Source organism: Paralichthys olivaceus, chromosome 7 (genome assembly GCF_024713975.1).
Source record: "Paralichthys olivaceus isolate ysfri-2021 chromosome 7, ASM2471397v2, whole genome shotgun sequence".
In the NCBI taxonomy this organism is placed as follows: domain Eukaryota; kingdom Metazoa; phylum Chordata; class Actinopteri; order Pleuronectiformes; family Paralichthyidae; genus Paralichthys; species Paralichthys olivaceus.
Genome location: NC_091099.1, coordinates 6,821,278 through 6,847,864, shown reverse-complemented (window position 1 = coordinate 6,847,864; position 26,587 = coordinate 6,821,278). Strand labels below are relative to the sequence as shown.

The window sequence follows — 26,587 nt, the reverse complement described above, 5'->3', positions numbered from 1 at the left end:
TGGGTCATTGTATTAAATAGTAATATAGACACGTGGGCGGAAGTGATCGACGTCATCACAACAGTGAGACAGGGAGGAAAAGCAGCTCGATCGTGGAAGTGAGTCAGATCCACAGAAAACACCCGGAGAGCGGCTGCAGAACATGATCCACACCCGGCAGCAGCGCACTCTCTAAGCTGCTCCATCGCACCGGACACCGGACTCTCTGTGTTATCTCTCCCCGTGTCCCCCGAGGCAGCAGCGCCATGGTGAAGCAGTCGGACCGAGCCCCGCTGCTGGACTGGGAGGAGATCCCCCCGCCGCCCGATCCCAGCCAGGCGGGCCCGCTGCAGCCGCCGCCGCTGACAGAGGACGCTCCGGCGGGGAAAAGTTCGCAGGCAGCTGGCGGGATCGCGGCCGGTCCTGGGTGGAGCACCACAACAAAAACCGTCTGCAGCCCGCCCAAGGCTGTCACCGCTGTTGTAGCCGTCGGAGACCGAAGCCCGGGCCGCCCGCTGACAGATATCCGCGCCCCGGGGTGGACTCGTCCGGAGCCTCTCGGAGCGGATCGTCGTGTTCCCTTCCCCGGCCTCTCCGTGAGGGATCAGTGGGAGGAGAAGGACCAGATCGTGGCTGTGTTTGTGGTCACGTTTGATACGAGATCAGGTAAACAAGCTGAGCCTCAGAGGTTTTATTATTCATATTTAAAAGAACCCCTGACAGAATATTATCATGTGTACTATGTTTTGTTAATGCCATTATATGTCTGAAGTTATGGGGCAGGAGGATGTTCAGTGGTCAGCTGGGGTCATCAAAATATTCTAAGTAAATACAATAAGAGATCAAGCCAGTGTGATGAAATAACCGTTTTAGGTTTTGATGGAGTAACTCCAAGAGAAGAAGTGAACTTCCTTTGTGCAGATTTACAGTTTTTTTCAATCTGCAGCTCTCATGCAAGAGCAAGAATAAATGAAGCTGTAAATCCAGCCCATTAGATTCAGTTTATTATTTTATATAAATGTACAGTTTGTACCATTTAGACTAAAGTATTGTTTGAAAACAGAAAACATATCAAGTCAGCAGTCAGTCATCAGAGCCCAGGATCAGGATGTCAGTGGATTCACATGTGGGAGAGTTCAGTGTTTAGATAGTGACAGTAGCTGAGTCAGTGTTTCCTCACTGTCCCATGACCTCGTCACTGTAACACACACTAGAGACTTGGGGGAAGTGGTCAGAATGAAAGTTGACAAAAAATAGCCTCATCATTTATTGTGTGTGTGTGTGTGTGTGTGTGTGTGTGTGTGTGTGTGTGTGTGTGCGTGTGGCCGGCAGGGAACATGGTGGAGTGGTGCCTGCCTCACGACATCAACCTTGACGGAGTTGAATTCAAGTCGATGGCCAGTGGTTCTCATCGGATCACCAGTGACTTCATGTACGTGAGAGTGAAATTCAGATTTTAGTCTAGGGCCCGACTGATATGGATTTTTGGGGGGTTGAAAATATCTGATACCACAATTTGGCCATGTATCTTAAATCTAAAATGTCATAATCGAACCCTTTTGAAAAAGAAATGTAACTGAAGCTTGAACTTAAACTTATAAACAACTTAAAATAAAAGCAAAACACAAATATGAATGAATATAAAGAACTTGAAATAAGAAAATAAACCTTTTACATAAAATGTTGGGCGGGGCAATAAAACAATAGCTGTTATTATCCAAACATAATTTTAATCAATTGCAATAGAACAAAAGTCCAGTATTTCTATGTAATGCTTTCGCATTGTCTCAGCAGAGTGCAGAGGCAGAACACATAATGATTAATTTTATCAATTAAAAAAAGATTTCCATCAGGGAAAAAACCTTAGTAGAAATAATAATGTGACTTTTTAAAAAATAATTATTGATATCGACCAATATGAAAATTGACATAATTATTGACCATATTATCCAGCCAAATAAAATATAAACATAAATGCATATATTTTCTGCATCGTTTATCCTATAAAATAAAAGTTCTGATATATGACAGGTTAATCAATCGGCCTGGCTCTAGTTCAGTCTCTTGTCAGAACTCTCTCACCTCGTGTTTATTCCTGCTCTTGTTTGTGTTGGTTAGTTATTTCCGTAAAGGCTGTTACTTCGGCCTGGCCTGTTTCGCCAACATGCCTGTGGAGAGTGAGCTGGAGAGAGGAGCGAGGATGAAGTCTGTGGGAATTCTGTCTCCGTCCTACACCCTGCTGTACCGCTACATGCACTTCCTGGAGAACCAAGTCAGGTGAGTTATCTGTATGTGCTGATAAGTTATGCACTGTTTTATTTCTCGTTTTATCGCCTATCTTTTCGCTTTTAGTTTTCTCCTCACCTTATTTTTTTCTCTCACACAACTGTGTTTACACGTTACTCCTTATGTGCCTACCTCCTGTCCGCACTCCTTTGTTTAAATGTTCTCATCTATTATACATGAAGCCAGAGTCCCAGTCACAGCTATCGTCACAGGAGCCCATTTACATACAGTTTTTGTATGAAGTCTAAGCACGGAAGTGAAACAAAGCCTGACAGCGTCTCTTCTCCTCAGTAACTCTGTGCTCCTGCTTCAATCCTCTCACGAAAGCTTATGTGCTCATTTACTGTGTATAAAAATACAGTAAAACACAGCCACCATTTTAGGTTTTACACAAGTGGATCAGAATTGATTATCCAGCCCACAGTTTATCTGTGGTAACTGTGGGTTTACAGTCCCTCGACAGCATTGCACTGATCCCACAATGTAATAAGCACAAACTGTGATGTTGCATCATGGAGGAAATGAATAGCTAGATCTAATATTAAATCCATAATTCTTTATATTGCGTAAACCTCTCTTCATCCTCCTGCTCTTCTTGTCTCATAGACACCAGTTGCAGTGTCCAGGCCAGTACTCTCCACTGGAGGCCTTCTACGAGGACAAGAAGGCCGTCCTTCCACCGACAGGAAACGGTCTAGTCACCGCTTGTCCGACCTGGAGTGTCACCACCATCAACCGCTGCATGCACCCAGAAATGAAGGTGCAGAGATCAACCGAACTCACTTGCAGTGTTGCATGTTTTTCTCAGATTTTAATCCCATGAAACAACAACGTGTGTGACTGCTCTCCTGCAGATCACCCACCCTGCGGGCTGCATGTCTCAGTTCATCCAGTTTTTCGGGGAGCAGATCATGGTGCTGTGGAAGTTTGCGTTGCTGAGGAAACGTCTCCTCATCTTCTCCCCTCCACCTGTAGGTGTGGTCTGCTACAGGGGTGAGCAGCTCAGATATAAAGGCTTGTCTGCCATGTCCTTATTTGTGACACAGATTCAGTTTTTTTAAATACACTAAATGTTGAAACCAAAGTGCAGCTTTACTTTTTCTGTCACAACAGAGATGTTTCATTCTTCATGCACTTGTGTTTCCTCAGTTTACTGCCTTTGCTGCCTGGCCAATGTGTCTCTACCTGGAATCGGTATCTCTGTGCCTGAGTTACGGCCGTTCTTCTACATCAACATAGCCGACATCACCACACTGGAAACGGAGATGTCATATGTAGCCTGTGAGTGGAGGTTGACTTTTAAAAGCCACATCTTTTTTATTATCTATGGCAATATTTCATTATATATGAGTATTTTGTTTACGTGTTTAGGTACCACAGAGAAGATCTTTGAGGAGAAGAAGGAGCTGTACGACGTCTACATCGATAACCAGAATGTGAAAACACACAGAAGCCATTTGCAGCCGCTGCTCCGGCTGAACGCGGCAGATAAGGAGAAGTACAGGAAACTGAGTGAACAGAGGTACGCTAACAAGTAAAATTAAATAAACTGTACTACATTCAAAATCAATAACAATTTGTGAAAACAAGTTTATCACATTAGAGTTAAATGGTGGTTTGAGGTCGTATCTCTCAGATTTCATATTGATGGACGACGACTTTTTCCCCAGACAACTGCTGCTGTACTCTCAGGAGGTGGACGGAGACTGCACGTCTAATGAGGAGGATCTTTTCATTCTGTGAGTCCTCGGCAGCTTTATTCACAGTTGTCAATGTACCACAGGCTGAATTTATCAAGAGATTAATACTATGAACACTGCACTGGACTAAAACCTTCCTTTACTTCGCTCCTTCCTTCGCTCCTTCTTTCCCTTCCTCTGTTCCTCCTCTCCTTCCTTCCTTTCCTTTGTTCAAAATGTCCTTTCCTTCGTTCCGTCTTTCATTTGAAGATTTTAATGTGATACGAGGGACCACCACCTGATGCGGTTTTCTTTAATCCTTCAATCATAGATTCTTCATGGAGCTGAACAACCGCATCTTCCAGACCCTGTCCGAGGTGGCAGGGAGCGCGGACCCCACCCTAACTGCTGAGCACGTGAGAGCCATGGGGCTGGATCCCCAGTGTGATCGCTCCTTCCTGGTCGACCTGCTGGAGGTGTACGGTATCGACGTCGCCCTGGTCATAGACAACCTCTGTTGCTCCTGAGCCCCCCCTCTCCTCCTCACTCAGCCTGGGAATCTCAGGACATCACTGGATTATCTGTGCCTTCAAGGCCCACACACACCAAGACACTGAAGACACTGCCTCCACCCTGGGGCTTCATCTGTCGCCTGCTGTACTCTCCTGGGTGTATGTTCCCCCTCCCCCCTAGTGTGTGTCTCATCTGACCCATAGAGACCGTTTCCAGCCAGCCTGAGTAAAAAGGACACGTTGGTTGCTGGTTCACGTGGATGATAAACTCCTGCCTGGCAAACAGTGCACGCTCCCTACAGCCTTTCACATCTTCCATCACTTCTGTGACTTCTTGTTTGCTCTTGACTGACTTGGATCCGGCTCACGTGGCCAGGCTTTAAGCACTGGATGAAAACTTAAACGCGTCTGGATAATGCCTGGTCATCGCAGGAGGATGATCGGTCGCTCTCTGCTGCACCCGTCACAGTAATGAAAGTGACACATTCACAGTCCTCCAGCTTTGATCATCACTTGTGCTTTCTCCGAAGAACATATGATTTGGTTTTTAGTGCTAGAATTTAATTTGTGTGCTTCAAAAACGTTTCGTTTGAAATTCTAGCCTCCGTAACGTGTGACAAATTCAACGACGTCAGATCTTCTGCTGTAATACCATACATAGGTGTTCGAAATATGTTTCTTGCTCTTGTGAAGCTACTATTTGAAAGCTTTTCGACCACTTTATTTGCCTTTTCGAAAAAAAAAAAGCAATATGAATCTGTGTCGGCTGAAAGTATCAGCCTTTCTCATGTAGATTCAGCCGCACAGTCGTTTGCTTACTGTTTCTGTCAGAGCCAAAAGTGAGAGGTGGGGTAGAACTGGAATATGCTGCCTGCTGAAAACCTCTTTTTCATAAATTAATTATTCTGAAGGGAAAAGCTGTTATAAATACTTAGTTCACTTTGGTGCACCTTCAACACGAGCGTCTCTGTTTGATCACAGTTCCAGTGAAAGCGCTGTCAGGGATGTTTTTGTGTCTGATTTGTCGTAATTGGCAAAGGAGTGATTAATGAATGTGACTCTATAACACTGACTTATCATGAATGCTGCACCATGTTCACCACTGGACTGTTTCCTGATGCACACAGCGATCATGCTTAACTGTAATGTGTGTTTTTTTAGATGCTATGTTTATGAGCCAGCAAGTTGTTGTGTTGTTGAGGATTCTTTGTGTGTGTCTGTGCGTGTGTTGTTGCAAAACCGTATCCAGGCTTTCACTGTATACAGAGGCTGGTTTGATATCTCTTGTGATCCCACTGAGTGAAGCGTCCTTGATGGAGCCGTTTGGCGTTTCCTTGTTTGTCAGCCTCAAACAGCTCCCCTCTTCCTGTATGCATTCGTGACAAAGACACCTTTGTGTTCTTTTTAGATCTGCTAATGTCATGTTCAGGGCTGAGCTGGAGCTTTAACTCCTCCTCTACGGGTGCGTTCACAGAAAGGCCCCCGTCTGTTCCCGCTGAGGGTTTCTCTCGCTTCTTTTCATCGCGGCCCCATTCAGAGGATCCAGCCCCAGAGACGGGCCAACTTTGTGTTTTTTGAAGGCTGCTGGCAGACCCGGTTGTGTTCATCCATCTCATTGTCAATCAGAGTAATGATTTGTTCCACATTGGAACACATGAGGATGATGTCAATGCCTTGTATACACGTTTGGTGCAGTGGTTCTCAACCTTCTCGTGGGCCCCCTGATGGACACTGTCATTCCCTCCGCCAAGGTTACGTCTTTGTCTGCATTTGTCTTTTTGTTTGTTTATTAAAAACTACTGGATGATGACCACGAAACTTGATAGTAGGATGCGTTATGAGTCAGGAAGGAATACATTAAATGTTCGGTGTGGACCTGAATCAGGGGACGGATTCAGAAGTTTTTTTTTATTATTGCTTTCTCTAAAATTGCGAGATAGGGTATGCTGTGTGCAGTTTGCAATTTTGTCCAGATCCAATTTAAAAAATGTGGATGTAGTGGTTTCACAAGGGGACTGTTGGGCCTTAGCAGAGATAGTGAGTGCCCTCTTGTTAATTTGTACTGTGAGGAAATACACTGGAGAAAAGCTTAATTCTTATTCTGACACAAAAAATAGTCCCAAAATATTTAGTTTTTTAAATTTCACATTCTAAACAGGCTCTTTCAGGTGCCACAGGTTGAGAATTGCTAATTTTATAGTCTGTACCTTAATTTGAAACCCAAGTGAGTCATGGTGATTGCCGATGGATAAAAAATGAAGAAAGTGTTGTGCGTGTATATATGAAAGAAAAGGACACTTGTGCTTTGTTGTTTAAATGGGGCCTTAAAAGACATGTGACTTTCTCACCTCGTGGGTTCACCTGCGTTATTTGCTAAAAGATTAAGTACGTTGTTCCGAGCCCCTCTGAATGACCTTACTGTCTCTAGTGGAACCTGTCGCCTCTTGTTTGCTCGTCAGGAGACATGTTTTCTTATCTCCGACAGTGTTTGCTCTACAGGTGTTTGTTCGATGTAAAAAGGGAATGTACACACCACACGCCACTGTATAAAATGCCTTCTCTGTGGAGCCACTCACAGCCGGGCATCAGCTGAACGATTCGTTTGTACAGCGTGTCTCACCACTGATTGTCAGAGACAGCAGACGTATTGCACACATGCAGCAGCACATCCAAATAGTTGTAACAGTTTATCTTCTCGATTGTAACGTAATTCAAGTTTATTCAAAGAATAACAAGTAAGTCTTCACCTTAACTAATGTGAAACACTGTCAGTAATACTGTACACATCAACTCAATAGCATGAGCAACTGTTAATTTCACTGTACTGCCATTGTAAAACAATAAAACACTGATGGTTAAAAACTTTCTAATCCTCTGCTTCTTCAGTCTTTTCTTCTTTATAATCATTGTCTGCCTAAACCTTTCAAACTTGCAAGACTATTACAACAACATTTTATAAATGTTACCTTAAAATAGCAGCTTCAATTACCAGAACCAGGTCCAGCAAGTAGAAGAGTGACGCTGAACTGAAGTTGAAAAGACTTTTATCTCCAATATTCAGCAAAGAAACTTTTAAAATATGAGGAATTCTGAGTTTGGTGGATTTGTTACAGCGGCAGCTTTTCTGCTTCAGGATCATGGGTAATATCCACCATTCCTTTGTGTTTCAGTTCAGTGAGTGAGACTACACAGCTCCACTCAACTTGTTTTTTTTTCTCTACACCCAACACTTAAGCTCCACGTGTGGCTGCAGAGGGCGCTGTTGCTCAACAAAAGTTATTTAGTGTGGCTTTAAGGGAAAGTAACAAATAACAATGAAGTGAAAGCAGCAATAAAAAACACATTGTTCAAGGTATAAGATTTAAAATTGTACTTAATGTGCAGTACTTAGTAGATAAATATTTTCAGCAGAGTGTACTTTAAGTTTCAAAAATATACAGCATCTTTATATTTGAAGTGACTCCTAACTAAAGCTGTAAAGTAATATTGATAGAGCTAAAAGTACAATATTACCCTTGAGTAAATTAACATTGGATTTAGAAAAAGTGGCTGAACAAGGTACATTTCACCCAGATTTTTCTTTAAATATCAAAAATAAAAACAAATGATAGTGATGAGCAGAATAAAACCAAGAACATCCATCACAACCCTAAACAACCAAATATGATAATAGGAGGCCTGTGATGCAACCACGCAGCTTAATCCTGCAGATTTGCAGTTTACGCCATCTGTCAGATCAGACACAGACTCACCAAGCACACTGCCAGACTCCTGATCCAGGCTTTTACAACACCCTCAGAACCCTTTTCTCTCATGTTCCTCTATGAACTTCCTTAACGGTCCAGACTCCTTCACATCCCAGCAGCCGGTCGCATCTTGCAACTTGTGTTTGGCCACTTAAATTTTCCTTCCCGTCTCTATGACAACTGCTCCATCACTCTGGTCCTCCCTCTCACCTCAGTGGTGGAACTGCAGCTTCAACTGTTACTTCATACACTAACCTCCAGCCCTCCAACCAAAGCCTGTGCTCCTTAAACCAGGCATCTGCTAAATGTTAACCTACAGTCACACTGGTATAAAAACACTGCACGGAATTGGACAGACATTTTTATTGGCCAAGTTCAGGTATGAGGGATAAAGTAAATAATCCAGCAAACAAAGTCCTCGTGAGACATTAGGACTTTACACGTTTTGCTAGTTTAGAGAAAAAAAGTCTTGGTCCTTTCACGTATAACAATCTGTAAATGAATCCTCTTCAAAACTGTTAAAATTAATAATAACATTTATGTTAATAAGTGGTAAAACAAAGACTGTACGGACCATCAGCACTTCCTGATTGATTGATGAAATCTAGTTCTTTTGTGTTTGTCCTGCTTGTTCTCGTCCTTCTTGTGATTTTATATTTTCTCACTGCGTCTGTGACATGAGCTGCTCCCTGCGCTCTGCACTGATGAAGAAGCGCAGTTTCCTTGGCAACAGACTTATCTCCACAGGCATGGCCTCATACTCCTCGTTGTCGATGTTGTAGAAGCCAGTGGTGCCCTTCGGAGTCAGAATGCAAAGTTAGATGCCAACACACAAACAAACACACTGAGAATTAGAAAGCAGATTAAGCAATAAAATGAAATCAATAAAAACACTTAAAGGGATTCTGACCTCGGGCAGCTGCAGCCGACAAGCGCTGACTTCCAGTTTTGTGGCGTTTTTAGTGAATATAGTTGAGTCCTCTTCTTTTTTTTTCCTATAGTGAAGAATATTTACTTTCTTTTACTTGTACATAAACATGAACCTTTGCATAATGTGTTTGGCCTAAATAATGTTTTGTTTCCAACAAACTTAAAAAAATACTATAACTACTGACCCAACAGTGATAAACTCGCCCACAGTGAAGTCGTCCGGCTCTGCACAGATCACCAGGGAGTCATTCACACGCTGCAAGTTCAAATAGAAATCAATGATTGAAAATCTAAATTGATGATTATTGATGGGGTTTCATTTTTATCATATCAACATTTAAATGCTCAGGTTTTATAAGAATGAGAACAAGGTTTTATCAGTTCAGTTATTTTTGGACTCACCATCTCCACAGGGTTTTTGTTGTGCGTTTGGATGAACAGCTCTAAAGTTGACAGCTGCTTGTCCTCCCACTTCTCCGGCTCTTCCACCTTTGGAGGCTCTGAGCAAACACACACAACACAGAAATATAACTGTAAAATCCACAGTTCTGTTAAGTTGTGGAGATAATTTATAAACGCATTACAAGAAATGCATCCACACAATCTCACTCACCTTCCACAGGCGGGTTCCAGTAGTTTTTCAGTCTGCGGACGATGCGGTTGAGCAGATTTGGCCTGGGGGGTTTATGTGGGGGCAGGTCAGGGGGGCGAAGGCTGGGAGCCAAGTAGGATATTGACACTTCCCGGATCAGGGGCCACTCCTTAGGGATGTTTTATGACAATGTGTGATTAAAATACATCACACAGATATATAACAATTCTTTAAGAGCACCATAAATAGATCACAAAAACAGCATTTTAAAGTAGAATGACTCAATGTGCTGACATGGCTTTCCAGTATCACACATATGACCTTACCCTTAAAGTACTAAACCAGTGTGCTGCATTTGTCTTCAGTGGACCGAGGTACCAATATCTGCGGGGAAACATCATGGTTAAATAGTCGTACAATAAGTATGATGGATTATGTCATTATCAGTAGCCATAGTAACAGTCTAAATGAAGTAATCTTACTTGCTGATTTTTGCAGCCACATCTCTGAAAGCTCCCCAACGCAAACCCATCAGAGCGAAGACCGGCTGATCTGTCTCCCCCTTAGAACAACACAGTTCACACAAGTTCAAATTCCTGTTCATGTGCTAACACTTCATTTAATCATTAGTGGCAAGAAAGAATGTTGAAAGAAAGTTTATTTCAATTATCCTAAAATCTCTTGATTTGACATGAAAACAAATACGTTCAATATATTTTTTAGGCTTTGCAAAGTAAAATGAAACCAGTTCCTTACTTTAATTTGCATGACATCTAGAGGTACAGTTTCTCCCTTCAGTATCGATAGAGTTGCAGATGTAATGTCTCTGGAAATTTTAAAAAGGCAAAAAAATGAGTTACAAGGAAATCAACATTACTCAGTGACACATTGAACCAACAGCTCTTCATAGGGTTGTATGATGACAACATTTCGATCTGTGGGGATGGCCCTGATCACATTACTTACTTGACCTTGTTGTTACTTAGGATGTGAAGACTCTGACTCAGGGAATTGTGAGATCCCAGTGGAATGAATCCGATTGGCATTTTGCTGAATGTGTCCTATAATAAGAAGAAAAAAAGAAACAACAACAGAAAAATAAAATAAAAATATATTCTGTTCGCATTTAGCTATTAACCACAATAAAATGAAAATTACTGTATAACACCTACTTGATCTGGCCTTCTCAGTAACCCTGTGATGACTTCCTGTAAGGTGCCATCTCCTCCGGCTACAATCAGCATGTCTGTGTGTTCCATCAGCTCAATCATCTTTTTCGCCTGGCCTTCAAAGTCCGTCTGTAGACGAGGAGACAGTATATAATCATGGAGTCACACAATGAAAACCCAAGCAGAGCAACTCAAATCTCAAAACTAAAAAGTGAAGAATACCTTCACGACTGTGACCTCCACACCAGCCAGGTGTAAAATAGGAGCAGCATTCTTTTCAAACAGGTTGTTGGCTTTCCTGAGGGAGATTTAGAAGCAGAGTTAAAAAGTAACAAAGGTGTCCTAACTGGAATGTCAGTGAGATGTTTTGAGATTTGTCTCTTCTTACCCTTTACAGGCTGCAGGGTTCATGATTACCATTGCTTTCCTCAGCCGCTCCTGGGGTGATATCTGCTGACGCCCATATTCCTGAAAGAGATTTAGATGAGAAGGACTATGGGCACTTGAGCCTTGATCTTATCACACTACAATTTGTATTTCACAGACTACAATCTTTACTTCACGGAAATACTGCACATGTGCAATAGAATGTGGATCTATGGACCATATTGCCCAAGAACAGCCTTTGTTTCAGTAACATATGGCAGATGATTAGAATGATAGATGGATGGATGGATGGATGGATAGACAGATAGATAGATGAATACAACACAGTCAGCATACATTATTTCTGACAGATCTCGTGTCTTACCCTGGCCACTAGACAAGCCTCTCTCCGCAGAATACTGTCACTAAAGGGATAAAAGACAAAATGTCAGACACGTAAACAGCCTTGAGATTTAAAACCGTGCAAACACTATTTATAGAGACACTCACCAGTGTTTGCCATACAGCCAGTAGCTTCCGTATGACAGGACGCACGCAGCGAACGTGGATTTCTTCCAATGGTTCCTCAGGGTCCGAAACACTTTCACAACCCGAGCCATCCTTCCGATTCAAGTCCCCGCTGTTTTAACACGGTGCTACATTTACTCACAGTTCAGCATCGCAGCGGTCACAGGCTCACATCTGTCATGTTAGCGTGGACATGTTGGAGTAACGTCAAAAACAGTTCGGACCAACGCGAGGCGGAACCATGTTGGTGCCCTGACGTAATTCAACGGAAAAGGAGACTTTCTCAATCGAGGCGACACAGAAAAATATATTTCAAGGAGAATTACATTTATATGAATTAAAATGTGACATATTTCACAGAAAAGACGTTGAAATTACTTTGATCGAAGTTGCATCGATAAACCTCAATTTCCGTCCGGCCGCGGGGATCTAACGGGCCGAGGACCCCGCCTGGAGGAAATTACAGAATTGCGGATATGTTTAAAAATATCCGACTGGATTAATCATCTAACGCACACATTGATTTACAATTTTAAATCTCATTCAGTAAAGAGCACCTGGGTGTTGGTACAGAATTTATCATTTTAAATTTGACACTGGCACTGGCCCGGAAGCATCCCTCCAGTTGTCCGAGTGAACCATGGCGGCGCAGATGGCGGTAAATTCGGGTATGTACAACAATTAATTCATTGATTAACTTCAGTGTGTTGATTCCGAGTAGCTACTGGTTATTGTCGTTTTGTGGATACACTCTTACACAGTTGTGTGTCCGCGCTATTTGTTGAATGCTTTGACCACATGCTGCCTCAAGTTCAGGCTCTCGGGGCTGCTAAGCTAACTTAGCCTAACAAAGCTAGCTAACTTCACGTTAAACGTGAAGTTAGCTAGCTTTGACTCAATAAGCAGCAGGTAGACGAACGTGTATACTCTTATTCATTTTCACTGAAGTACTGAAGTGAAGCTTGTGGTGACAACCTGTTTACATGTTAACGACACAGACACAAACCGAATGAGGAAGCAAACCAATGTTTGGCATCACTTCCATCACATGTCACTGAGCGCCTGGGTTTGTTTTGATGTGCTGTGCCGCTCATGTAACAGTTCGTCTGCTTGTTAACTTCAGACTCATTTTCATCTGCAGTCCCAAGTCACGAACTTCGAAACAGATACTTTTTCAATACTTTTCGTGGAAAGACACTTGGTCTATCTGAGCCAGTGGCCCCAGATTTCTTTAGTTAAAAAAATAAGGGTTCGAAAAACATGATGGTGATACATTTCTCATCCCAGAGGGTTTGATTAGTTTGTGATGCTACCAGTAGTGAGCAGGATAATCCTGGGTTTGAGCTTGATCACCATGAAATTCCAGACTTACATGTCATTTATGCTCATTATTTCAAGGCTCAGTAAAATCTAATGAACTGAATAATAAGACTTGATGATTAAGTGTATCTCAGGTTATACAGGATTGTTGATTCCCTGCAATATTGTTCCATTGAAGTTTATTTGCCTGAATAGAATGGGACTCTGTTTTTAAGAGACTAGCAGGACAGCAGTGGTATATGTTAGTTTTGTGCAAGTTTGATGGGACAACACACCATTGAAGTCACATTTTCCTACCCAGGAGCCAGTCTGTGGGGGCCGATGAAGGAGCTTTCGGAGACGGTGGACGGGGCTGTGTTGAGGAGACAGCCGGAGAGTGTCCACATTCTTGACCTGCAGCTGAAGAAACACAAGCCGCACTTTTTGTCACTTTTTAAGAATCCGGTGAGATGCTGTGCAAACAATAAAGCATTTGCAATCTTTATGATTTCACATGTGAATGTTATAATATTCTTCTTCTTGTGTAACAAACATAGAAATCACTTTGGTGCAGACAGGTGGATTTTAAGTATAAACTTTCTCCTCTGTCACTGTAATATCAATAACCTCTGTCCTCTCTACATTTATAGCCAAAAAGTGCAGAACAGAGAGAGAAGGTGCGTAAAGCCAGCACAGAAGGCATCGCCATCCAGGGTCAACAGGGGTCTCGACTCCTCCCAGAGCAGCTGCTGTCAGAAGCCTTCATCCTCAGTGACTTATTTGATATTGGAGAATTGGCAGCTTTGGAGCTTCTGTTGGCAGGTGAAGTGGACATTTAAAAAAAGAACTTAAACCTCAAATTAAGTTATGTTGTAAATTTGCTGACTGTGTATTACTATGTATTGTGTTATGGATGCAGCACTCACAACAATGTATTATGATTATTTACTTTTTGGTTTCCATGGTTTGGAGAAAGCCTCTTGTATGGATTCCACATTCCAGCATTTCACAAAAGTGATTCACTGTTAACATTTGTCTTTCTCCAGGTGAGCAGCAGCAACCTCATTTTCCAGGTTTGACACGAGGACTTGTAGCTGTGTTGCTCTACTGGGATGGAAAGCTTTGTGTGGCTAACTCTCTGCGGACACTCATCCAGTCACGCCACGGCAAGACCTTCACCCTGGATCTGAGGTAATAATGTTATCGTAGTCTATTCAAGATATGACGGGTGGTTTTAAAGGTCCACAGGTCGAGTATAATATCGTTCTGTGGTTGATTTTTGTTTCGCCCTGTAACTCATGTTTAATAGTTGACCTATATTTGTCTGTATTCTTCCTCAGTGGGGAGTTAGTGGCTTTGACGACACGTTTTACAGATGAACTAATGAGCCAGGGTCTGACCAAACGCATCCTAACCTTGGTGTCTGAGATCAGTGTGACGCGTGAATTTGAACGGCTGCAGAAGGAGCGCGGCCTTGGCAACGAAAAACACAGGAAGGAGGTGGGAGCAAATCTATTGTGTTAATTTAAAACAAAAATAATCATCATCATTGTTTTTACTTTGAACATACTTGACTGAAAGTAAATAAAATTTATTGTACCGAGATTAATATGGACACCATTAACTCCCTCTGTTGTTGCCAGGTTTCTGACCTCATTAATGAATGCAGACAGGCACTGGCTGACAGCCTGTTTTCATGGACCTGCCAATCACCCTTGTCTAAAGATGACACTCTGGCTCTCATTGGCCATCTGGAGACAGCGACAGCTCAAGCCGACGGCTCATTGGACCGTGTGAACCAGGCTCTGGTCATGGCTCTGCTCTACTGCTTGGATGTCAGCTTTGTAGAGCAGGGGACTGAAGATAGAGAAGGTGGGGCCATGTTTAATACATATAACGTAAAGTTTTTAACTGTAACCACTAAAAATGCATCCACTGTACTTGCAGTTGCATAACGTTGCTGTTAGTTTCATTTTTTTTGCTTTAACAGCTATTGAAGGCTCATCTTTGTGTCTTTTAGATCTGCTCCAGGCTCTGCCACTGCTGACAGAGAGGCAGTATGTAGCTGCAGTGCACAGTCGTCTGATGGATGGCCAGCCGTGGAAGCTTCCAGGCCTGCAGGCTGTGTGTCGACTGGCTTGGGCTCTGTCCCTGAGGGTCCTCTCCCAGCTACCACAGGGATCTGGTAAGCCCTCTATTTCTGCCTCGCTCGCAGGAATGATAGTTCACAAAGATAACAGCCATTTAAATCTTGTGTATTTGTGTGTGTTGAGCAGCCCTGGTTGAGTTCACTGAGGCTGATGAGGCTCTAACTGACCAGGCTCTACTGGGAGATGTCTTCCTGTTTATGAGGGAGGGCATGCTGGGATGTGAGAGTTTTGCACAGGAAGAGTTTTACATCCGCCGCCTCCATTCACTCATCACAGACTTCCTGGCACTCATGCCAATGAAGGTAAGAGATGCCAAAGATATTTTTGGATATCTTGTCATACTCTCAACTTTTCAGAATTGGAAACTACACTGATTCATTATTAGGTTGTGTGTTATTTTGTGTCTTGATTATATTATTTAATTTTGCTTTGCAGGTGAAGCAGCTTCGTAACCGTGCCGATGAGGATGCCCGCCTGGTGCACATGTCACTACAGATGGACAGCGAGCTTCCGTCATCATTGCGCAAGGACTTGGACCACCTCATGTTCCTTGTAAGTCTTATCTCATACGCATGCATATGTACACTTCAACTAAGCTTTTACATTTCCTCAGGACCTGGATGGGAGTGTGTAAACAGTGGAAAAGGGTGTAAGAAACAATGCTGCAGTTGCTTTATTCTGTGGCTTTAAATATTTCTCAGTTTGGTGTCTGTTTTGTCTTTTTCAGATTGGGGAGTTTTATGGTAAAGACTCATTCGGGCTGGAGCTGGGCCTGGAGTTCTGGTGTCCCACAGAGTCTCTCCAACACACCTCATTGCAGGGATCTTACCTGGGAATGGCCCTTCAAAGGCCTCCACACAAACAGGTAAGGGCCATATTTTCTGATCCAAGATGGGATGTACTGAAAATTATAGAGTTAAAGTTGAATCAATCTTTTTTTTCTATTCGATTTCATGCAGGTGGTTCTGTCCAAGTTTGTCCGTCAGATGGGAGACCTTCTGCCCTCCACCCTTTATATCTCGTATCTGCGTATGCTAAAAGGCCTCGCCAATGGTCCTCAGTGTGCACACTACTGCTTCAGCCTATTGAAAACTAACGGAGCCACACACAGTAAGAGCACTAATTAATTGGTATCTGCATTGTTTTATCTAAAGCATATTCAAATGAATGCCAACTAACTTCATGCACACGTATGCAGGTGACAACATTCAAGGAGTCTCTGGCAGCCCAGTGTCTTGGGAACATTTCTTTCACTCCCTCATGCTCTACCATGAGAACCTGCGGCGAGACCTTCCAAACCCAGATGCTGCACAGTACCGCCACCCACCACTGAGGGGCATCACCCAGAGGGAGCTGGAAGGACTCACTTCATTTTTGGAGTTACTCACCACCATCATTACATGGGTATGTTACAACATTCACCTCAAGGATGGGCATTTTTTGGTTATGTTCTAATATCACATGGATTAGAAAACAACACTAATATCAAGATCAAGTGATGTGTTCAGTTACGTCTGGGAAAACTCTTTAAAATGTTTATCTAACTCTATTGTGGTCGGTGTGTGTTTTTGTTTTTCCTAGAGTGAAAATGCCCGCCTGGCATTGTGTGAACATCCTCAGTGGACTCCAGTTGTGGTGATGCTGGGGTTGATTCAGTGCAGCGTTCCACCCGTCCTGAAGGCGGAGGTCCTGAACTGCCTCGCAGCCTTCGGGAAGTCACCCGAGATCGCCGCTTCCCTCTGGCAGTCACTGGAGTACACACAGGTCAACATTTAAAAAATGACTACACCTGCAGTTTGCCATCTTATAATAGTTTATCATTGCCTGAGTAAATATGAACTTTCTCAGATGTTAAAAGGGTTAGAAAAGAAAGTGACATAAATATCAACCCTTTTTTATATTCTTATCATCAGTAGTTTTGTGACCTTGTTTTTTTAGTTTTCCAGCTTGTGTTGTTTCATAAGTTTTGTGTCAGATCCAAAGCATTGTAACTTGTTTTTCCACCACAGATCCTTCAGACAGTTCGAGCCCCAGGGCAGAGGCAGGCGGCTGGCATTGAGGTGAGTGAATGTCAAATTGGATTTCTCCTGCTCAACCCTGTAAGAAACAGTCTCATCTTTCCCTGTCAGATTCAAGCAAATAAGAAGATTCATTCTGTTGTTGATAAAGAGTCCAATTAGTGCAACAAGACAACCCTTAACCAAAGCCCAAATAGAAATGAGTGAAATTAGCACATTGCAAGATTCTGTTGGAAATCATAGATAAACATAATGAAGGTTTTATGTTTTATGTAATGAAGAATATAAACTTTCATCTTGTAAAAAAGTGGCAAACTTTCAGATTTGTTTTCCTGTCTCTTAGGTGGAGCTGAATGAGATCGAGTCGAGCTGTGAGGAGTACCCTCTGACACAAGCCTTCTGTCATCTGATCAGCACACTAGTCGAGAGCAGCCTTCCTGTTAATTTGGGCGCCGGGCTACGAGTACCAGGCTTCCAGCCCTATCTGAACTTCTTGCGAGACTCTGTGTTCCTCCCCTTCCCCACCAGAGCATATCGTCGTCCAGCTGAGAAGGTAGAGTTCTTCTCCTGTGTCTTCACCAGGTTTAGAAGTGTAGCTGCAAACATGCATATATTCTCTGTTTCACCACTCTTACATTTGTTCATTTGCTTTTTTTTGCTCTGCCATTTCTCAGTGGGAAGTAGCTGACTCTGTTCTGGAGGTGTTCCACAAGCTGCTGCAGGACTACGAGCCACAGCCATCAGACTTTGTCCAGGAGATGGTGGAGCTGCAGGGTGAGCAGGTCCCAGCCCACAAGCCCCCCGGCCACAGCATCATGTTCCATCTGCTCAATGACTCACCCATGCTGGCACTCTGCCTCAGCCTGCTGGAGGAGGGTGTCCGCCAGCTGGACACTTATGCACCTTTCCCTGGTGAGAGAACATACACTGCTGCTGTTAGAGAAAGAGATGGCGAGTGTGTGTATTTGTTTGTTCTGAAGACACGCTCCATTACTGCCCCCCTACAGGTAAAAAACACTTGGAGTCAGCAGTTCTGCATTGCCTTTGCTTGCTGGACCTGGCTCTGCAGAAGGAGGTGGTGTTTATGGATCTCCTCAGGGAGAGCCAGTCTTCCCTACTGGTTTCTCCCATGGAGCAGCTCCTCCAGGGTGTCAGTCCTCAAACCCGACGGGCCGATCACATTGTCAGTATTGCCAGGTAAGGCCATACAGGTGAACTGAGGCATTGATTTTTGCTGAGTCAGTTCTGTCCTTCCTGTGAAATGTCAAACCTCACAAAGAGTCATGGTCAGTTATTTATGAAACATTAAACTTATACTGAAAGTCTAAATGGGTGCAACTAAGTTGGGAAACTTGATGGTCCCCTGCAGGTTCCTGTACCACAGCAGCTCCAACCCAGAGGCTGCATTCCAAAGTGCCAAGATCCTGCGTCGCATCGCCAACTACCCCAACATCCAGAGTAGGCTGGTGGGAGATTTCACACACGACCAGGTATAAGCAAATCTCAAGATTAGCAATACTTTTCTCACAAAGAAATAGGACATTTCACAAAATATGCTTTGGAGAAGGTCATTGCATATTGTGGCATTAGTGACCTTCATTTGAACTTGTTGGAACTTCTGATGTCAACTCCAGAACACTGCTTTTCTGTCCCTTAGACAGTGAGTGACAAACTGATGGCAGGCTTTGTGGAGTGTCTGGACAATGAAGAGGCAGAAGAGGAAACAGAGAAAGAAGATGGTGAGAGAGAGAGAGGGAGACATTTCTTATCTATTTTTTGTTGTCTGTAAAATCTCTCCCACATTTGAAATAATTCTTGCTGTCATCAATTTGAAGTCCAAACCTGTGTTTTAGAAGTACCATGCTCAAACTAGACTCTCTCTCTAGACTCAGACCAACAAAAAAAGATGGCAAGAATCCGACATGAAACCCAGATCCATATTCTGAACCTACTGATCAACTCCTTGGAGCTCAAGACACCCAACCTTGCTCTTTACCTTTTGGGATACGAAGTCAAGAAGCCGGTGTCCTCCACCAACCTCCAGGACCCAGGTCAGACCACAATCTCTGCCAATGGTTTTGGTAGCTGTGGTGATTTTTGTAATATATATATTCACATTACAATTCTTGCTGTGCTACAGGAGTGTTGGGTTGTCCACGGAGCTGCCTGCACGCCATCCTGAGTCTGCTGCAGAGAGGCACTGAGAAGAGATCTGGACCTGTGATCACACAGCAGGCCCCGCACCTGGCCGAGCTCTGCTACCAGGTACTCTTCAAACATTTATGTCCAGTAGCTTTAATATACGTATGGGATTAATGTGTGGGCAATCTGATTTCTTATTTGTCTTTTTTTGCCATTGTCTTCCTCTCCTAGGTGATCTACCAGCTGTGTGCCTGCCCCGACACATCCGGGCCCACCATGCGCTATTTGAGGACCAGCCAGGACTTCCTGTTCTCCCACCTGCAGCACATGCCCTTCATCCTCCCCAGTGAGTACAGGATCCTTGTTGATCTGCCTGGACCTGAAATATGTAACAGCAGAAACATCAAGGATGTGATAAAGAGACAGCATGAATCACGAGGGGCAGGAAATGGGAGAGAAGGAAATGAGAACAATTAATTGAAATCAGTGGTTGTATTGTGTCTCTGCTGGAAATACAGGAAACAGCAGCAACATTGAACTCTGAATATGACAGAGCTGTTTCTATCACTGATAAAATGTGTAACTGTAAAATACAGTGACAATCATTGTGTTTCCCTCTGCTCTCTCCGCTCCTCAGGTAACCAGATTGCTGCCCTCTCCCAGATGTCTTGGCTCATGAAAACAGCTGCAATCGAGCTGAGAGTGACGTCACTGAACCGCCAGCGTTCACACACGCAACGCCTCGTCAGCCTCCTGCTGGATGATCAGCCACACACTCAGCACACAGGTTGGAGTGTGTTTCTAAACTTAGGCTTAGACTTTTTCAAGTCATTTAATTTATATGTTTAAAATGTTAACTTACTTTTCTTTTCAGCTGATGGAGAGTTGGGGATGGAGGAAGAGAGCAGATCAGTCAGCGGCTTCCTCCATTTTGACACAGTTTCTAAAGGTTTGTGACATTTTAGTAAACAAATAAAATATGAATAGCTGTAATATATTCAGTATCGACTCTGTTGATGTTTGACTTGATTGTTTTTGGGTTGACTCTCATCTTGTCCTTGTTTGATGTCGTCAGTGCGCAGGAAGTTGCTGAGTGTGCTGGACGCCATCGATTTCAGTCAGGACATGCCCGAGCTCCTGCAGCTGGACTTCTTTGAGCGCACTCAGATAGAACAGGTGATCTCCAACTGTGAGCACGTCAATGAGCAGGGACACACTGTGTGCAACGTTAAGGTGAGATTCCAATTTTAACATGTGATTTTTCTCTTTCCCTATTGACTTGTTTTCAAATATTTTTCTTGTTTTTCTTTCTCTGAGTCAGAAGCATTTATTATATGATGTACTTTTCTTTACAGTTGCTTCACAGAGTTTTAGTTGCTGAGGTAAATGCACTGCAGGGAATGGCAGCCATTGGACAGAGGCCCCTGTTACTGGAGGTGAGTGAAAATGACAGTCTGTAATGCTTTGTCGGAGTCAAAATGTTTTTCGTATTCTTATTTCTGTCCCCGGATGTTTGTTTCTTCTAGGAAGTGAATTCCATCCTGCAGCAGGTGGTGGAACGTAACCGCGTCCGTCGAAGTCTCAGTGCAAAGCGACATGCGCTGCAGTCCTGGAGGAGCCTGGTGGAGGTGCTGTTGACCGCCTGCCCTGCTGATCTCATACCAGCTGATGACCGACAGCTCATTATCAGAGACCTGCTGCTGGACCTCCATGATAAGGTCAGTGAGGTCATTTGTCACGTGGAGGAAACTGATATTAGCATCATGACCAGGAGGAGGTTTAACTCCTCTCAAATCCAGAGATTGTTATAACAACTTAATTAAAATGCTGTTTTGTGTTGTGCAGGTGTTATCTGAGGACGCAGCAGGAGAACTGATGCCCATTGTTGCCGGGGCAGTCTTCACTCTGACTGCCCACCTCAGCCAGTCAGTGCTGTCTGAGCAGCAGCAGGGGGAGGGATTAGAGGCATCCTCAGGTTTCGCCTCCATCGCCAATTCTGCCCTCCATCTGATTCTACGCAAGCTGCTGGACTTCATCCTCTGTACTGGTCAGTGATGACCTAACAAACCCTCTGACTCATAAACCCACATTTCTCACATTCAGTATGTTGTGGGGATAATTCTCAGTCAGATGAGACTGAATGATTTTGTCTTTTACACTTTAAGGAGGTGGATACCAGCGTCTGCGGGCTCACCTGTATGGATCTCTGCTGTACTACCTGCAAATCGCCCAGAAACCTGAGGAACCCGACACTCTACAGACAGGTACACTGTGATTTCACATTTGATATGTATAGTAAGTATTTTCCTGTCAGAGAATCATTACAGACAAGTTTCAATCATCAAATGTCTCTCCGTCCCTCCATCAGCTGGGAAGGCGATGTGGGAACGACTCACAGCCCCCGAAGACGGTTTCTCCAAACTCCAGAGAGAGAACCTCGCTATCATCGAGAGTTATGGCAAATCTCTCATGGAGGTTGTGTGCAGGGACGCCTGTGACGGCCATGAAATTAGCCGGGTATGAACCAAACCATATGTTTTCTCTAACAATATGACTTAATGCTTATTTTCGCCAGATTCAACCTGATGTTCTGATTTTATATAAGCTCTTGAATCATTAAAGATGCATAAATGCTTTAATACTTGATGTATTTTGTTCAAGACAATTTTGTGGTGAATCCAAATTTGTAGAGTCAGCTGTGATAAAAGCATCCTTTCTCTCACCTATCCTGCCTCTTTCTTACAAAGTGCCTCTTTTGACTTCCTCATCTCATCTCCACGTCCGACAGATGCTGGCCCTGGCCGTGCTGGACCGGATCCTGTCAATAGATCGCCAGAATCAGTGGCTGGTGTACGTGTGCAACAGTGGCTACCTGCGGTCGCTAGTGGAGAGCCTGAGACGAGATGATGCCGCCCTGCAGACCCTGCTCACACCTCAGCCACCACTCCTCAAACCACTCTACATCTATGAGAGCAAGATGGTGAGGAGACATTGATAGCTGAAATACTATTAAAGAGAAACGCTATGTTTTGTGCTGGTTGTTGGAAAGTCAGAGCCCTATTTTTGTGTAAATATAAGATCATGAAGGTACCATCTCATTTGTGTGTTTTTAGGCTCTGATGACTCGTGTGGCTAAGACAGGCCAGGGAGCTGTGGAGTTGCTGCGCTGTGGACTTGTGGTGCAGCTGATGGAGTGTCAGGTGTTTGACATGGTGCCTGACAGTGATGCACACAGGTACAGGCCTGGAAAGGGAAGAATAAAATGCATTTTTAATTTTGGGATAAAATATCTCGAAAAAACAAATTCCTCACACTTGAATTATTCTTAAATAGATTTATAACCTCTGTGCTATGATGATACCTGCTCACCACAACTAAAAGCTTCTTCGCTGCCGTCAGAAAAGTCAGGCAGTGTTATAAATGTAGTGTCCTTTATCCTTTATATTACATATTGTTTATACATCTGTTCTGAATATTCCTCATGTTTGTGTATGTTCCCTTGTGGTCTCCAGGGTGATGCGGGACCCGTCAGGCTTCATCCCCAGTCCCATGGATCGTTACAGGCAGATTCTCTTACCCACCTTGAGACTCTTTCAGGTCATCCTTACATCTACCAGTGTGAATCACCAGCAGGGGGCAGCACAGGTAAGCTAAGAAGATTGTTTTATTTCAAAATCTTACCCTTAAAATCCTAAGATTCAGCATGTCACTCGTCATCAGGTCATATTCTACCTCGTGTCTTGGACCCTACCTGTCCATTTACCCAATTTTTCCTGTGTGTCTGTATGTCCAGGTTCTTCAGTGGCTAATAGTCCACGCAGACACCATTCAGTCCTTGTTGCGCTGTCATGAGCTCAGCATGGGATCTTTGCAGGAGCTCTCTTTGCTCACGGGCATCATCAGTAAAACAGCTCTGCCAGGTACAAAGAAAACCAAGCACATAAACCTGAAAGTGTTTCCATTCTGTAAAATATTCACACACATCTTTGCGTGTGATTGATGGTGTGGGTCATGAACTGTGTGTTCTCTCAGGTGCCCTGGAGGTGGGTGGGGAGGTCAACAGTGCAGCTCTTATGGAGTTCCAGGGTCACATAAACAGATTCCAGGTGAGACTGGTTTTGCTTTTAACTCTATGAAATGTGTTTTTGGCCGCTTAGCACAGTTAGTAACATGTTTGATCTTTTCTAGCGTCTGTGTCTATCTCTGCTCGGCTATCTGGTGGGGAGCGAGCGGGAGAGGCTGCTGAAGCAGGCTGAGATCGCTGTGCCGAGAGATTCAGCAGAACGACGAGAGGAGATGGAGGTGGCCATGCAACAGGTTTGACAAGTGTTAAATACAGTAAACTAGTCATACCTTGTTCCCGTTGGACTGATTTCAGGTTATCAAACTGTATAATGGTAAAGAGAAGAGAGGAAAGACACTGATGTAATGTGTGTGGAGTCTTCTTTCCACAGTCATGATTATTCATCACTTCTGCATTGTCAGTGACCCTGAGAGATGGTGTCCTCTGTCCCCAGGTGTGTGCCAACATCATGGAGTACTGCCAGACGCTGCTGCTGCAGAGCTCCACCCAGGCTCAGTTCAGCATCTGCCTGTTCAGCCCGTCGGGCAGCGAGCCAGCTGGCAGGGACGGAGGACGCACAGGTCAGTGATGTTCGGCCCATATACGAAAGCAGAGGAACAGGAATTGAACTCATGTCACTTTACACTTTGTAACCAAGCTCCAGTTGATAATACATTCATTGTTTGTCCTCTCCTGTTTGTGAAATGTCTGAAATCTGATACATCAGTTTAGAAATCTTGAGGTTCACAGAAAGGTAACTTGAAGATAAACAAGTATGAGACTGAAATCTTTTTTTTTTTAATTAATTTTTTTAGATCTTTCATCCACTCTGCCTTCGATGGCTTACTCTCGAGCTCCAAGTCTGGGTCTGGTTCTTTACCTGCTGAAGAACAGTGCTGCAGATTTCTTCAGGTTCCACCAGAGTCACAGACAGAGCCTGAGCAAACTGCAGAGTCTGGATCAGCTGCCTCCAGAGGAGCTCAAGGAGGTAATGATCGACAGATTCACTCTGTCTCACAGTCACCACACCGTTGTACGCATGAGCAAACTGTTTTATTTTAAAGTTCAAGTAAACAAACGAATGAATAAAAATGAACTGCTTTATTTTAATCACTGTTTTGTCTCCCACGTGATTTGTCGTGAGTTCTAAGCACATTCGTCTTCTCTGTAGTTGTGCCAGGGTTTGGTGTCAGGACCCGGAGGTGTGGAGAAAATCTCCTCAGTGCAGAGGAGCTTGTTGGCCAAGAGACGACTGGTCCAGCTCGTCAACAACAGAGCCAAGCTGCTGGCCCTGTGCTCCTGTATTCTTTGGCCCCAGGCGGGCACAGTTGTAATGACAGGACAAACATCTTCAGACTAGAGGGCTGTTTTATGACCCAGCGTCCATCACTGGTTGTTGTATGTTTGTACTTCAAGTAACACCGAGTACAATTGTCCCATCATGAGTTGTTTTGCCTTGACCTCCCTCTTTTCTCAGACGTTATAGAGACTTGTTTGTTTGTGTTGTGGCGCCACCTGGAGTACTACCTGTTGCACTGTTCCCCCACTGACCCCAAGGACTCTCTGTTGCCCGGAGCCAGTTTGTACAGATCTCGTCTCACAGATGGTGAGAAGATGTATTCCAGATATATTCACATCTGATCTTAGTCTTTGGAAGCATTTAAAAAAAACACCCCTGGCTGTGAAAATGGCATAAGTTTCATTAAGTGTTTATGTATTTTACCTTTATTTTTTTTCAGACTCATTCGGGGGGTTGCAGCCAAGTGGAAGCCGTGGACTCAGTCTGTCCCGAGTCAGCCAGCAAGACCTTGATCTGGTAAGAGATGGATGTGTTCATGTTGCACGCAGATTTTTGTACAACAAAACTTTATAGTTGTGATTTAAGCTCTTAACAAACATATTGTGTTAACAAGTGTTGTATCTCTGGACACGTGTACAGCATCTCTACACCTACGTTATTCATAATTCCTGTTTGTCTCCTGTTTGCGTGAACGCAGCTGAAGAGCGACATGGTTGCAGGATTCGGAGAAGCTCTGCAGAGGAAGCTGCTGGAGGTGGAGGGCTTGTACAGCCAAGTCCGCTCCCGATATACCTTCATCCAGGCCCTGGTTCGCCGGATCCGTGGTCTGCTCCGACAGCCCAAAAGCTGAGACACAAAGACAAAGACTGGCTCAGACGTAAATTTCACTCTTATTCAAACGAAACCTCTGCCAAGCATAAAAGACGAGTCTCTCCAGGAAACCAAGGACTCAGACTTTTTTCGATCGGTTTGCTTTTTTCTTGCGACATCCTTTTTACTGTCCTGTCCCAGCTCCTCTCTTAAATATTATGGGATGTCACTACCGTCACAACACGTGATACATTCTGTGTGAGCAATCTGAATGTTTGACTAACATTGTACAAGATCCGAGGAATCGAACTTGCAGAACACACTTAACATGGAAGTTTTACTCGTTAAGAAGAATTTGATATGGTTTTGTTTGATTAGATTTTTTTTTTTTCTTTTGTGAAAATAAAAATTTTCTATGTCTGTTAAATTCTTGTCTTGTTCACACAAACCAAACAGCAAAATTAAACCGATAGTGTAAGTACAAATGTTAAAGTGGAGTCACTGTGGCCTGACATGTAGTTATGAGAGTTTACACGGTATGAAAAGAAAACGACTTCCTGATTCGATTCTGTTTCACAGCCACATTTTCCCTCTGAGAACTTCTCAGTTTGTCAGACGAGCTTTAGTTGTGTAGACATTTTCGGTTCTTAATTCATCACTTTCATCTTTTGTACAGGGTTTCTGTTTCTGTACTAAAACTTTAAAATTAAATTATCTGAATTCTAGGTCTAAAAAAGTTTTGAATACATAGAATTTTATGTACTAGGTCTTAAATATGTTTAGGTTGCTCTTATGTCAACGTTCGATACTTCCACTGTTTTTTTAAATGAGATTTCTTTTAGTGTCTCCATGCACACTGGACTTGGCAGTGACAAAGATTTGAACCTACTGTCTCTGTATGAGAGATGATGTGATATTTCAAGTTGTTCTCTACTCGGCTACTTCCCCTCATCTTTATTTAGAGGAAATTGTTAGTAAGTCTGTTGACTCAGATTTTCCTAAAAATCTGTCGTACTTG

General features: G+C 43.5%; 3 protein-coding genes across 3 annotated transcripts; 2 read left to right on the top strand and 1 right to left on the bottom strand.

The window, feature by feature from the left end:
* The first annotated feature begins 41 nt into the window (after window positions 1-41).
* On the top strand, window positions 42-7,326 carry dennd11 (DENN domain containing 11). The gene is made up of 9 exons (XM_069528149.1): window positions 42-645; window positions 1,312-1,411; window positions 2,098-2,256; window positions 2,872-3,025; window positions 3,120-3,258; window positions 3,415-3,546; window positions 3,637-3,787; window positions 3,936-4,004; window positions 4,276-7,326. The coding sequence occupies exons 1-9, from the start codon at window positions 246-248 to the stop codon at window positions 4,469-4,471; spliced, it is 1,500 nt and encodes a 499-aa protein (XP_069384250.1). The 5' UTR covers window positions 42-245; the 3' UTR covers window positions 4,472-7,326.
* A 1,224-nt stretch (window positions 7,327-8,550) lies between these two features.
* agk (acylglycerol kinase) lies at window positions 8,551-12,213 on the bottom strand. Its single transcript, XM_020103640.2, has 15 exons — window positions 12,166-12,213; window positions 11,770-12,039; window positions 11,645-11,684; window positions 11,282-11,361; window positions 11,116-11,191; window positions 10,897-11,022; window positions 10,691-10,785; window positions 10,481-10,550; window positions 10,207-10,286; window positions 10,051-10,108; window positions 9,746-9,893; window positions 9,535-9,632; window positions 9,318-9,388; window positions 9,113-9,197; window positions 8,551-8,998 (listed from the first exon to the last, which is right to left on the bottom strand). The coding sequence occupies exons 2-15, from the start codon at window positions 11,877-11,879 to the stop codon at window positions 8,864-8,866; spliced, it is 1,272 nt and encodes a 423-aa protein (XP_019959199.1). The 5' UTR covers window positions 11,880-12,039; window positions 12,166-12,213; the 3' UTR covers window positions 8,551-8,863.
* An 87-nt stretch (window positions 12,214-12,300) lies between these two features.
* nup205 (nucleoporin 205) lies at window positions 12,301-25,996 on the top strand. The gene is made up of 42 exons (XM_020103639.2): window positions 12,301-12,455; window positions 13,409-13,551; window positions 13,737-13,908; window positions 14,133-14,277; window positions 14,427-14,586; window positions 14,730-14,958; window positions 15,107-15,271; window positions 15,363-15,538; window positions 15,672-15,788; window positions 15,964-16,101; window positions 16,196-16,346; window positions 16,435-16,640; window positions 16,818-17,000; window positions 17,246-17,296; window positions 17,598-17,807; window positions 17,929-18,166; window positions 18,262-18,451; window positions 18,624-18,744; window positions 18,912-18,993; window positions 19,141-19,305; window positions 19,395-19,519; window positions 19,628-19,742; window positions 20,034-20,183; window positions 20,271-20,345; window positions 20,472-20,629; window positions 20,752-20,832; window positions 20,923-21,114; window positions 21,242-21,443; window positions 21,562-21,660; window positions 21,765-21,913; window positions 22,185-22,376; window positions 22,510-22,631; window positions 22,909-23,041; window positions 23,190-23,316; window positions 23,429-23,502; window positions 23,585-23,713; window positions 23,914-24,040; window positions 24,275-24,447; window positions 24,631-24,760; window positions 24,937-25,065; window positions 25,199-25,275; window positions 25,457-25,996. Exons 1-42 carry the CDS (start codon window positions 12,428-12,430, stop codon window positions 25,607-25,609), a joined length of 5,982 nt encoding a protein of 1,993 aa, XP_019959198.1. The 5' UTR covers window positions 12,301-12,427; the 3' UTR covers window positions 25,610-25,996.
* The last annotated feature ends 591 nt before the right edge of the window (window positions 25,997-26,587 follow it).

What these genes read in the sequence shown, in the direction of transcription:
- nup205 (XM_020103639.2), top strand. Translation starts at nt 12,428, where the DNA reads ATGGCGGCGCAGATGGCGGTAAATTCGG. An exon ending in CACATTGTCAGTATTGCCAG is followed by an intron (nt 18,452 to 18,623) that starts GTAAGGCCATAC and finishes GGTCCCCTGCAG; the next exon opens with GTTCCTGTACCACAGCAGCT. An exon ending in TGGAGGTGGCCATGCAACAG is followed by an intron (nt 23,714 to 23,913) that starts GTTTGACAAGTG and finishes CTCTGTCCCCAG; the next exon opens with GTGTGTGCCAACATCATGGA.
- agk (XM_020103640.2), bottom strand. Translation starts at nt 11,879, where the DNA reads ATGGCTCGGGTTGTGAAAGTGTTTCGGACCCTGAGGAACCATTGGAAG. An exon ending in AGGCTTGTCTAGTGGCCAGG is followed by an intron (nt 11,362 to 11,644) that starts GTAAGACACGAG and finishes AATCTCTTTCAG; the next exon opens with GAATATGGGCGTCAGCAGAT. An exon ending in CTGGAACCCGCCTGTGGAAG is followed by an intron (nt 9,633 to 9,745) that starts GTGAGTGAGATT and finishes GTGTTTGCTCAG; the next exon opens with AGCCTCCAAAGGTGGAAGAG.
- dennd11 (XM_069528149.1), top strand. Translation starts at nt 246, where the DNA reads ATGGTGAAGCAGTCGGACCGAGCCCCGCTGCTGGACTGGGAGGAGATC. An exon ending in CACGTTTGATACGAGATCAG is followed by an intron (nt 646 to 1,311) that starts GTAAACAAGCTG and finishes TGTGGCCGGCAG; the next exon opens with GGAACATGGTGGAGTGGTGC. An exon ending in AGGTGTGGTCTGCTACAGGG is followed by an intron (nt 3,259 to 3,414) that starts GTGAGCAGCTCA and finishes GTGTTTCCTCAG; the next exon opens with TTTACTGCCTTTGCTGCCTG.